Source organism: Dendrobates tinctorius, unplaced genomic scaffold (assembly GCF_039654945.1).
Source record: "Dendrobates tinctorius isolate UK_male_01 unplaced genomic scaffold, ASM3965494v1 ptg000111l, whole genome shotgun sequence".
Classification (NCBI taxonomy): Eukaryota; Metazoa; Chordata; class Amphibia; order Anura; family Dendrobatidae; genus Dendrobates; species Dendrobates tinctorius.
The window spans coordinates 25,594,278-25,606,456 of record NW_027361779.1 but is presented as its reverse complement, the minus strand read 5'-3'; the positions used below and the strand labels follow the sequence as shown (position 1 = coordinate 25,606,456).

The 12,179-nt window shown below is 39.9% G+C and overlaps 2 protein-coding genes across 2 annotated transcripts in view; both read right to left on the bottom strand.

Moving 5' to 3' along the window:
* The window catches only part of GABRR2 (gamma-aminobutyric acid type A receptor subunit rho2), a 208,551-nt gene extending 202,303 nt beyond the window's left edge, over positions 1 to 6,248 (bottom strand). The window contains exon 1 of the mRNA XM_073589576.1: positions 6,122 to 6,248. Within this exon, the coding sequence (XP_073445677.1) occupies positions 6,122 to 6,132 (11 nt within the window). The 5' untranslated portion in view covers positions 6,133 to 6,248. The remainder of the gene's footprint in view (positions 1 to 6,121) is intronic.
* Positions 4,535 to 12,179, bottom strand: part of UBE2J1 (ubiquitin conjugating enzyme E2 J1) — an 81,422-nt gene continuing 73,777 nt past the window's right edge. The window contains exon 8 of the mRNA XM_073589578.1: positions 4,535 to 6,444. Within this exon, the coding sequence (XP_073445679.1) occupies positions 6,175 to 6,444 (270 nt within the window). The 3' untranslated portion in view covers positions 4,535 to 6,174. The remainder of the gene's footprint in view (positions 6,445 to 12,179) is intronic.

The window sequence follows — 12,179 nt, the reverse complement described above, 5'->3', positions numbered from 1 at the left end:
CCTAGTCATTAATTTTTTCCTATGTTATATGATCTGTTCTGCTAAAAACAGTAGTTAAAACACATTCGTGATGTTAGACTGCTATTATTTGGACATAACTGTACACATTCAGCCAAGCTGCGCACGTATATATAAGGGCGAGTGGTAAACTAGCTATCCAATGTGTATATGACCAACATCTTGGTGCTCAATATATGTATATTCTACTTAGGACACTGGCATTCAAGCAAAGGTATTTTAAGAATAACTACTGTGACCAATAGATAGTGAAAACCAATAGGACTGTGTGTTCAATGAGCAGGACCACTTTCACAAGAATGATTGTATAGTACAATTTTACAGAATGAAAATGCAAACAGCAAGTTTGATTTATTGCTTATATTTTTTTTCAGAGAACAATATATTTTAGGTCATTACATACAGCACATTAAAACAAGTGCCAAGAATGAAGAAACAGTTAAGTAATTCCTTTAAACTAAAAATCAAGATATACAGTTAAACAGTAGAAACCTACTGGATACTGCAATCTGATTATGTGACCTGCAAATATAACACAAAATGCTGCCCGTTCATCTATAAAAGTAGTGGATGAGATGGACAGAGAGCATCCAGGAGGTTTCAAAGAAAAATGGCAGCCATCATTCAATCACTCCCCCTTTAGACACCCAGGTAAGATACTTAGGTCACATAATGATCTTTGATTTTTACCTTTGTTAGAACTTTGTTGGCAAATGTTGGATTTAGGTAATCAAATGCCGTACTGTACGCGTGGAAAAGGAAAGACCTATTTACAATGTAAGGCGTAGGAACACACCAACACTGTATGACCAAATATTTCCTTTAAGGGTGGTATCATGTCTCCTACAAAGCTAAAAGTGTTAAATAATTAAGAAAACGTAAATGTAAAAATATCCAAATGACATTTAAAACAAAACTACTCAGAAGATGCAGGAAAAAGCTGATCTTTGTTATTTTTCTTGGTTTGTGTACAACCGCACCACGACTAAACTTGTCTAAGTGCAATACGCGGTAAAGAAGGGTCTTTCAGTGATTTTAGGCAGTGGGGCAGGTAGCAATTTAAGAAACTGGAGCGAAGAAAGAGTAGAGCAATTATCCAATACAACCAAAGACCCTCTGAAAAATGAAAGGTTAATATCTGATGGATTGCTATGTGCAATTACTCCACTTTTGATAATGCTCCCAATAGTGTAATTACTAAATATATGATGGCCATCCTGCATGGGCATTTATGCAGTGGAGCAATCACTATGATAGATCTATTAAAATAAAGAATTGTTCTATACCTTAATGCAGCTGTACCACTTTACAGCCCGCAACCTGCGAAAGAAAGCAGCTAAAATAAAGCACCTCCTGTACGTAGGAAATCACATGATCACTGCCATCCAAGCAGCAGCTCTGGAAAGATTAGAAACCATTTTCTCTAACATCATGATTCTATTCAGAGCTAGCTGCCCAAGAAGGATCAAGTGACTGTTTTAGTACTTTTGGTGTTTTGGTGAAAGCAATTACATTGAATGGGATAGCTTTATTAGGGCACAACAAACAAGGTTAAAACAAAAGGTTTTAATTAAAATGTAAGTATAACTTTGCAGGGGTGCGAAGTTTGGAGTTTGTGCAAAGAAACTTTTAGGCCTCATTCACACATCTGCGTTTAAACACATACATGAAAATTTTTTACTGTTGTCAGTGTGTCCATTTTTACCATTAACATATCGTCAGTGTTTTTCTCAGATTGGTAAAGAAAGAAAGAAAATTACAAATCGTCTCCTATCCTGTGCGATGTTAAACACAAGACAGAACATAGATGCCATCCGTGTGCTGTACGTATTTTTCACCGACCCATAGACTTATATTGATGCGTGCTGCAGGAAAAAACGGACATGTCTCCATGTGTTTTGCATGGGCACAGTGTCCATGAATAACACAGACATGTGAATAGCAGCACAGATGATAAGGGTCTTGTAGACATGAAAAAACAGATACAAGTATGTGCAGTACGGACGTCTGAATGAGGCCTTAGTTTGTTCTTAGACGTTAATCACCTGGTGTCAGATCTATGACGGTTATGCGGCTCAGTCATGGTCCGCTTATACACTTTAAATCTGAAAACAAAAAGCCAAGTATGATGTTAATTCTATCTTTCAAACCCGTGTGCATCAGTCCATTGCCCCAAGGTGCATATGAAACAACTACCCTGTATTAAAAAAAAAAAACAACTTAATCATTACCAATATATGAGCATCCATTCTGGATATCAACGTTGTATGGTGCATTCTTTACAACTTGTATGGAAGATGACTTGGTACAAATGCCCAGAGGACAAAATATTAATTGCAAATCTTGCCTCTTCTATACATAATTATAGATTAAACTCTTGCAGCAATCTTTGCTGAACTTTGGTGGAAAGTGCAGGGTGTGCGAGTCTTGCGGAGCTAGAACAAGTGATATGACCCAGAGTACTAGTTAGGGATAGGTTTGGCAGTGCATCCCCAGTTACCAGCCTGTCTCATAAGACTCCGCCGTCAGAAGGTAGAAAACAACACCATTGACAATAGAGAAAATGGCCAAGCTGCTTGATAATAGATAAAAAAAAGTTCATACTATTCTTTAACCCCTTAGTGACCACAAACACGTCTTTTTACTGACCTGAGCTATAAGTGAATAGCATTCCCCAATGGGTGAAATGCAGCAGCAGTTGGTGTTGGCCCTGACCATTGCCGCTTAACCAATAGTGACAAATGGCATCTAGATGGTTAACACAGCATGAAAGCTCTCTCTAACCCTATCGGCCCCTGGAGAGCATGATTGTGTGGTTCTGATGGTTGCCATGGCAATGCAAGGACAAATAATCAGATTATAGTCCGCCAACTGTAAAGGCTGGTTCAGATGTTACCTACATATTGGTAAAAATATATATTTCTAATTCCTGTAATTCCATTTTGTGTTCATTCCTGAAAACTACCTGACAGCAGTTTTGAACACGTTGAGGGCTCCCATCTTTATAATGGTATCACTTTAGGGGGGGGTTAATTGAAACTGCAAGGAAAGAAAGCGCAATAGGGTCTTATCTGAGAAAACCAAGATATCAAACAATAGTTTATACTCACCGTATATAGGAGAGTAACAGGCATAAAGAACGCGGTCAGCTTGCTGCACATCCAAATGACCACGCTGTGGCCATATATCTTCAGATTCACTAATAGGATTTTTATGGATTAAAACGTGCGCTGCCAGACCATCACTCCTCACAAGTTGTATACTTAATATATTTATTTCCCAACGCGTTTCGAGGTCATAAAACCTCTTCCTCAGGGGATGACATGTAATTCCATTTTGTGTTCATTCCTGAAAACTACCTGACAGCAGTTTTGAACACGTTGAGGGCTCCCATCTTTATAATGGTATCACTTTAGGGGGGGGTTCCAATATGTAAGTCAGCTCAAAACTGAATACGTCCCTAAAAACATACCGTATATACTCGAGTATAAGCCGACCCGAGTATAAGCCGACCCCCCTAATTTTGCCACAAAAAAACTGGGAAAACTTATTCACTCGAGTATAAGCCTAGGGTGGGAAATGCTCCATAGATTATTCCTCCATATGGTGTCCCCAGAAGAAGCTCCATAGATTGTTCCCCCATATACTGCCCCCATAAGAAGCTCCATAGATTGTTCCCCCATATGCTGCCCCCATTAGATGCTCCATAGATTATTCCCCCATATGCTGCCCCCATTAGAAGCTCCATATTGTTCCCCCATATACTGCCCCCATAAGCAGCTCCATAGATTATTTCCCCATATACTTCCCCCATAAGAAGCTCCATAGATTGTTCCCCATATACTGCCCCCATTAGAAGCTCCATAGATTATTCCCCCATATGCTGCCCCCATAAGAAGCTCCATATTGTTCCCCCATATACTGCCCTCATAAGCAGCTCCATAGATTATTCCCCCATATACTGCCCCCATAAGAAGCTCCATAAATTGTTCCCCCATATACTGCCCCCATTAGAAGCTCCTAAAGATTATTCCCCCATGTACTGCCGCTGCTGCAGCATGTAAAAATAAAAAAAATGACATACTCACCTCTCCGCCGCTGGGTGTCAGATACTCACCTGTCCTGCGTCCATGGCTGCTCACCGCTATCTGCCACGTCATCAGTCAGTGACGTTCAGACTGCAGGGGGCGCGGCGCGCACTAATCACGTCACCGCGCCCTCTGCTGTCTCAAGTCACTGACCGATGACAGACAGCAACAAGCAGCCATGGACGCAGGACAGGTGAGTATCGCTATACTTACCCGTCCTGACGCTGTCGCTTGAGCCCCAAGCTTCTCCGCGCTCTCTCTTCCTACGTTCAGCGGTCATGTGATACCGCTCATTAAAACTCATGAATATGCGCATATTCATGAGTTTTAATGAGCGGTGCCACGTGACCGCTGAAGGCAGGAACAGACAGCGCGGAGAAGCTGGGGGCTCAAGAGACAGCGTCAGGACGGGTAAGTATGACCTGACACCCCCGCCCCCTATCCCCCTCCGACCCCCCCGGTGTATATGACTCGAATGTAAGCTGTTTCATTGCAGCCATTTGATAAATTCAAAAAAACGGGCTGAAAATCTCGGCTTATATTCGAGTATATACGGTAAGTTTCCTTGAAAAAAAATTATATTGCTGTTAAAATTTTCAAACTTCTAACATCCTAACAAATCAAGAGGACAATTGACATATGGTGCCTATGTAATTTAGACATAAGGTAAATGTTATTCGTTAACTATTTTTGTGGTACTATTTTCTGGAATAAAAGGTAAAAAACATTCAAAGTTTGAAAGTTGCTAATTTTTCAAAATTTTTGTCAAATGTCTGCTATTTTTATATACAAACTCAAAACATATTGAACTAAATTTACCTCTAATATGAATTACAATGTGTCACGAAAAACAATCTCAGAATCATTGGGATCTGTGGAAACGTTCCTGAGTTATTGCCACATAAAGTAACATGTAAGAATTGAAAAAAACTGGCCTGGTCACTAAGGGGTTAAAATGTACTATCTATCACATCGGATTGGCTCCTACTTTGGACCCACTGCCAATCAGCTGTTTGAAGAGGCATTTAACTGTTTACACTGGTAAAAGAAAAAAAATGCAGCACACAATCCAGAACAGTGAAAGCCGTGATGGTTTTATTCATCAAATGTCTGTGGACCATGGATGAATAAAGTCTTTATAGCTTCCACTGCCATGGATGGCAGGCTGCATTATGTTCTTCCTTCTAAGTACAAATGTGGCCCTTGGGCCGAGTCCTGACCCTGCAAATACCGGAGTTGCTTCATACTATTGCCTGGTCCCTGAAGGACTGACTGGTGCTGCTGATCTCCAATTTCCTTATTGTATAAGCCCCACCACAGCCACTTTGAACAGTTGATCAGCAGCAGTGCCAAGCACGACCCCACACTAAAGGTTCATTTACATGGACCAATTGGTGGCACTAAATGACTGCCGATCGGTAAACCTTTAATGATAGGTGGTCATTTAATAGCCACTTTACACAGGCAGACCGGGGTAAATGATGCACACTGATAGATCTTAATAGATTGCTCAGTGTGCATAGGCTGCCATGGTTCTTGGCAGTGCAAGTCTCCTTTACACAGGATGATGCACTGCTGACAACAATCTTTTTTTTTGCACAGCACAGAAGAAGATTTCACCCATTCATCATGTGATTAGCAGCCTGTTTATACTAAAAGATTATCGTAAAATGAGCATTTTTAAGAAAGCTTGTTCAGAAATGATCTTTCAGTTAAAATGCAGCTTAATTAAAAGGATAGGCCATCAATTTATAAAATCTGTAAAACCTCATCACACCAAGTCATTTCCCATCGCAAGCTACAATATAAAACCAATTGAAAAATAATAGATGTGCTGCATTGCCCTTTATAAAACAGACATGCATCTGACTGCATCACTGACCATTTCCCTAGGGTATATGTATTTAGCATCAACACTTTCGGTAGATGTCTGGCCAACTAAATCCCTGCAGAAATGCCACAGTATACCATAAACAGTCATTGAACAGTCATCGGAGACAGTTTTCGTAACATACCTGATACACATGTATGAGACATTCCTCTCATATTGTTCAGGAGAAAACAAATATTATAGATCATAGTCAAAAATGTATTCATTGGCTAAATACAGTCTGCGGAAAAGAAGGGCTGCCAATGCAAATGTGAGCAGAACTATGAGGATTGCTGATCCAGTGTTACTTTCATTGACAGCATGATGCTGAACTTCAGTTAGACCTGGAGAAGCTGGGTTCCTCCTTTGATGTGCCCGTCTCTGCCTAGGGCTCCTTGAGGTGGTCACAGTGGGTGTTGACTGTGTAACCTCTTCACCAGAGTTGGGTTCACCATCATTAGCCTCGGCCTGTAGATGTAAGAGATAATACAGAAAACATGAACCGTGAAGAGTAAAGCTCTTACCAGTGACTATAATGAAAACATACAATTTATATAATGCTTGACAAAGACCGTGCTGTGAGGTTGAAACATTGCACCACTTGGTGCTGGATTAAAGTCCACAATTTTTCCTTGAACTGCAGTGCTGCGTGATTTTTTTTCCATTCATAAAGATTATTACAGCTATAGCATAATATAAATATTTGAAAATGGACTCAGTTCCTAGAAAACATACGGAAACTACATTGCATGTTTTACATTGCACAGATAAATAATCTGTTATTACGAAACCCCTGATCCCCCTTCTTTCCAGTCCACTGCGCCAAGTCGCAAGCGAGCAATCACTCAGTGATGATGATTTGTCATGGCATCCAGGAACCCCTAGGTCTCTCAACATATTTAGTGCTGCCATAGGCAAGGCTTAGAGATTGCTGACAGGACAATACACCACAATACAAGTCTCCTTGAAAGATTAAAAACATTTTCATGAAAAATAGTTTGAAATATAAGAGAAAAATATGTTAAAAAAAGGACCAAGGTTTTCATAATTTATTTTCTCCAACTGTTAAACAAAACAAAACTGTTAAAATATCACATTGATTATTAAATTGGAACAATATTGTCTGGATGATTCAACCAACCCTTCCAATTAACATTGAAAACTTGTAATTTATTATTTTTGTGTGCTATCATTTTTTCAAAAGCACAAGTTTTATTTATCGATTGTATTATCTCTTCGTTGGCAGGAATTCCTGGGGACTTCCAATATCTTGTAATCACTATATTTGTAGCTAGAAGAATATGTGAGGCAATTACTGTGCCATTGGAGAGAATAGAATGTACAGTGGGTACGGAAAGTATTCAGACCCCTTTAAATTTTTCACTCTGTTTCATTGCAGCCATTTGGTAAATTCAAAAAAGTTCATTTTTTCTCATTAATGTACACTGTGCACCCCATCTTGACTGGAAAAAACAGAAATATAGACATTTTTGCAAATTTATTAAAAAAGAAAAACTGAAATATCACAAGGTCACAAGTATTCAGATCCTTTGCTCAGTATTGAGTAGAAGCACCCTTTTGAGCTAGTACAGCCATGAGTCTTCTTGAGAATGATGCAACAAGTTTTTCACACCTGGATTTGGGGATCCTCTGCCGTTCTTCCTTGCAGATCCTCTCCAGTTCCGTCAGGTTGGATGGTGAAAGTTGGTGGACAGCCATTTTCAGGTCTCTCCAGAGATGCTCAATTGGGTTTAGGTCAGGGCTTTGGTTGGGCCAGTCAAGAATGGTCACAGAGTTGTTCTGAAGCCACTCCTTTGTTATTTTATCTGTGTCCTTAGGGTCATTGTCTTGTTTGAAGGTGAACCTTCGGCCAAGTCTGAGGTCCAAAGCACTCTGGAAGAGGTTTTCATCCAGGATATCTCTGTACTTGGCTGCATTCATGTTTCCTTCAATTGCAACCAGTCGTCCTGTCCCTGCAGCTGAAAAACACCCCATAGCATGATGCTGCCACCACCATGTTTTACTGTTGGGATTGTAATGGGCAGGTGATGAGCAGTGCCTGGTTTTCTCCACACATACCGCTTAGAATTATCACCAAAAAGTTCTATCTTCATCTCATCAGACCAGATAATCTTATTTCTCATGGTTTGGGAGTCCTTCATGTCTTTTTTAGCAACCTCTATGTGGGCTTTCATATGTCTGGCATTGAGGAGAGGCTTCCGTGGGCCACTCTGCTATAAAGGCCCGGTTGGTGGAGGGCTCCAGTGATAGTTGACTTTGTGGAACTTTCTCCCACCTCCCTACTGCATCTGTGGAGCTCAGCCACAGTGATCTTCGGGTTCTTCTTTACCTCTCTCACCAAGGCTCTTCTACCATGATTGCTCAGTTTGACTGGATGGCCAGGTCTAGGAAGACTTCTGGTGGTACCATACTTCTTCCATTTAAGGATTATGGAGGCCACTGTGCTTTTAGGAACCTTGAGTACTGCAGAAATTCTTCTGTAATCTTGGCTAGATCTGTGCCTTGCCACAATTCTGTCTCTGAGCTCCTTGGCCAATTCCTTTGACCTCATGATTTTCATTTGGTCTGACATGCACTGTGAGCTGTGAGGTCTTATATAGACAGGTGTGTGCCTTTACAAATCAAGTCCTATCAGTTTAATTAAACACAGCTGGACTCCAATGAAGGAGTAAAACCATCTCAAGGAGGATCACAAGGAAATGGACAGCATGTGACTTAAATAGGTGTGTCTTAACAAAGGGTCTGAATACTTATGACCATGTGATATTTCACTTTTTCTTTTTTAATAAATTTGCAAAAATTTCTACATTTCTGTTTTTTTTCAGTCAAGATGGGGTGTAGAGTGTACATTAATGAGAAAAAAATAATTTTTTTTTTAATTTACCAAATGGCTGCAATGAAACAAAGAGAGAAAATTTTAAAGGGGTCTGAATACTTTCTGTACCCACTGTATCTCACAAAAGTAGTGCTAAAAAAGATGGTATTTTAATGAATGTAATCCTTGAAGTTTGTTGAAAACAGTTCTGTATGGTATGCTGTATTTTGTTTTCTGTAGGTCTAATTAATATGTAGACTTCAATGATTATCAGTCTAAAGGATTGTATACACTGTTTGTTATCCTTTGAAAACTAAATGAAAAGATATTGTTTAAAAAAAGAAATATATAACATCGAGAAATATATAAAGCCTTTTTTTTTTTAGAACTTTCCCCCCAAAAATGGAATATAAAGCAAACAAAAACTTGTACATACACAAAAATGGTACCAATAAAAACTATGCAGCACACCCTCAAAATGCAAGCATTTATCAACAGAAAAATAAAGAAGCTGTAGGTATGGTGGAGAAAATCAATTTTTTTTAATCATGTTTATTTCTGTCTCATTACCAATACAATACATGGAAACTGAACTGGTGTTATAAAAAAACTAACTTAAAACAAAGGTTTCATATGGCTATCGCAATGGAAAAAAATGGCTCTTAGGAAGGATGGGAAAAAAAATCCATCAGGAAAGGGTTAGCACTTAGCAATATACATTTTTTTAATTAGATTTGTGCTATAATCGCTACACATATGGGTCTTAAGAAGGTATTTTCGGGGAATTTGGGAAGGGAAGTCTATGCCTGAATCCTTTTATGAGGCTAATATCATAGTGCTTAGGAAGGAGGGGAGGGACTCTCTGGAATGTGGATCTTACCGTACTAATTTCATTAGTAAATGTGGACTATAACATTTTTACCAAGATCCTAGCTACCAGACTGAATTCAATTATATTGAACATTATACATCCTGATCAAACGGGCTTCATGCCTGGTAAGAGCACTTCCATTATCATCAGACGGGTCCAGTCAATAGTCCAATATAGTGCCCTAATGTCAGACAACAAATGGGCACTGGCATCGTTAGATGCTGCCAAGGCTTTTGATTCTCTTAAGTGGCCTTTCCTCTCCGCATGCTTGCAAAGATATGGCTTTGGTGATAAATTTATAAAATGGATCAAAATATTATATATGAAACCCAAAGCCTGTATCATAGTAAATAATTCTGTATCTGAGTCTTTTTCATTACATAGGGGGACTAGTCAAGGTTGCCTCCTTTCTTCCGCCCTCTTCGCCCTTGCGATTAAGGCACTGGCAATACGTATAAGGTCTTCCCCTGGCATTAAGGGTATAGATATAGCGGGTCGGTTGGACACTATAGGTCTATATGCTGACGATATGGTGATATTCATGGATGAAGCGGAAGAAAATTTGCCGCAAGTGATAGCCCTTATAGATAGATTCAGCAAATAATCAGGCTTATATATAAATTGGGAGAAGTCAGCTCTGCTACCCCTTTCCCATGCCCCTGCTAGAGGCTCTCTCCTCACTGTCTATTGTATCTAATTTTAAATATTTGGGTGTCTGCATATCTGATAATAGTGCACTTGATTCACTACTTAATATCCACCCACTGCTGGAACTAGTCAAAGTTAAATTTGCAACCTAGAGCAGACTTCCGTTGTCTGTAGCTGGACGCATTAACCTGATTAAAATATTACTTCCAAAGCTTAGCTACTCCCTTCAGCACAGTGCTGTGATGGTGCCCAAATCATTCTTTGTGAATCTCAATTCCCAGATCACGTCTTTTATATGGGAGAGAACTAGGCCCAAACTTAAATTGGCCACGTTACAAAGACCAAAAAAGGGAGGTGGGGCGGCGCTACCAGATTTTTAACTGTATTATTTGGCTGGGCAAGCTAAAGCTTTAAGTAAATGGATGCTGGTTAATTACATCCCCAATTCTGAAAGTCATCTGCTTCACGCTGCACAAACTGACTACCCATTGGGTTTCCTTGAGTTAGAGAAGACTAATGCCCCTCGTCTGCTACCCTTGCTCTGACTGGCACGATTAACATGGAGGCAAATCAAGAAAGTGACTGGGTTTAAAGATTTTATAGCTGAAATGCTCCTGTGGAATAATGATTATCACCCATCCACTGATTTTTGGATTCAGCATAACGTCTCTTCGATGGGAGACTTGTATGACCAAGGGATCTTAAAGTCTTTTGAACAATTACAGGTCACACATGATATCCCAAGATCCCAATTTTTCCGCTATTTACAACTAAGATCAGCTCTTCAATCGCATACGAGATGTAGGGGTGTAGGCAGTACTATTTCATCTCTATCTCTGATAGGAATCCTTAAATCGCAGGGTCTCCATGGTCTTATCTCCTCTTTATATACAGACATGCTGTCAGTGGGCGCAGAATCTGCCATAAGTTCTATTAAGAGAAAGTGGGAATGACTCATCCCTAATATGCAAGAAGAGGAGTGGGAGGAGATCCTGGAATCTCCGATTGGTGATCTATTAATAACAGAATGATACAATTAGATATAATAAATCAATCATACTTGACTCCGACTCAACTTTTTAGGATGGGTCGATTCCAATCATCAGAATGCTTACGGTGCCACTCTCCAGACGCAGATTTTATTCATATGGTATGGCAGTGTCCCACTATCCTACATTACTGGGGCGGGTGGGACGTGGAGGAAGGCGGCTACTCTATTTACAGGTACTTGAACTCTTGTGTTTCCCTAAGCACATTTACTTGTTATCTATGCACCTGACTTATATGGCCATATTTAGGCCTTGTTGTTTTCACTCTTGTCAGGCTTCTCTGTGCTATTATGCACTTATGGCTTCTGTGCTGGTTACTTGCATTGTTTGATGATGTCTTGTACCTGTGGTTTATTTTCACTTTGCCACTGTGCATATATGATTCTTATGCCATGACATTATCATTTTTCTGCCTTCCTACCAACCTACCCTGGGCCTCACACATGCGGTTTGAATAACCGTTTCATCTTCTAGCCCCCACTTGCATTTGTCTGTCTGTATGTATTTTAAGTATTAATAAAATCCTTTAGTTTTATTTTGACCTTATGACTGTGTTTGTCCTTTGCTTATTACTGGAGAGGGGTGACATCATTACTGTCATCCCTAGTACAAGCCCCTGTCCCTCTAGAGCCACTGGTCTGCTTGTTTGGGGTATGGGATGAGGAGATTTGGGATCAATATACTGGGGTCTTCCTGCGTGAGACATTATTTATGGCACGGAAGGTACTGGCACTACGGTGGATGGGAACTTCATGCCCCTCCCTTAGAATTTGGATTGACTTGGTAAATTCGATTGTTC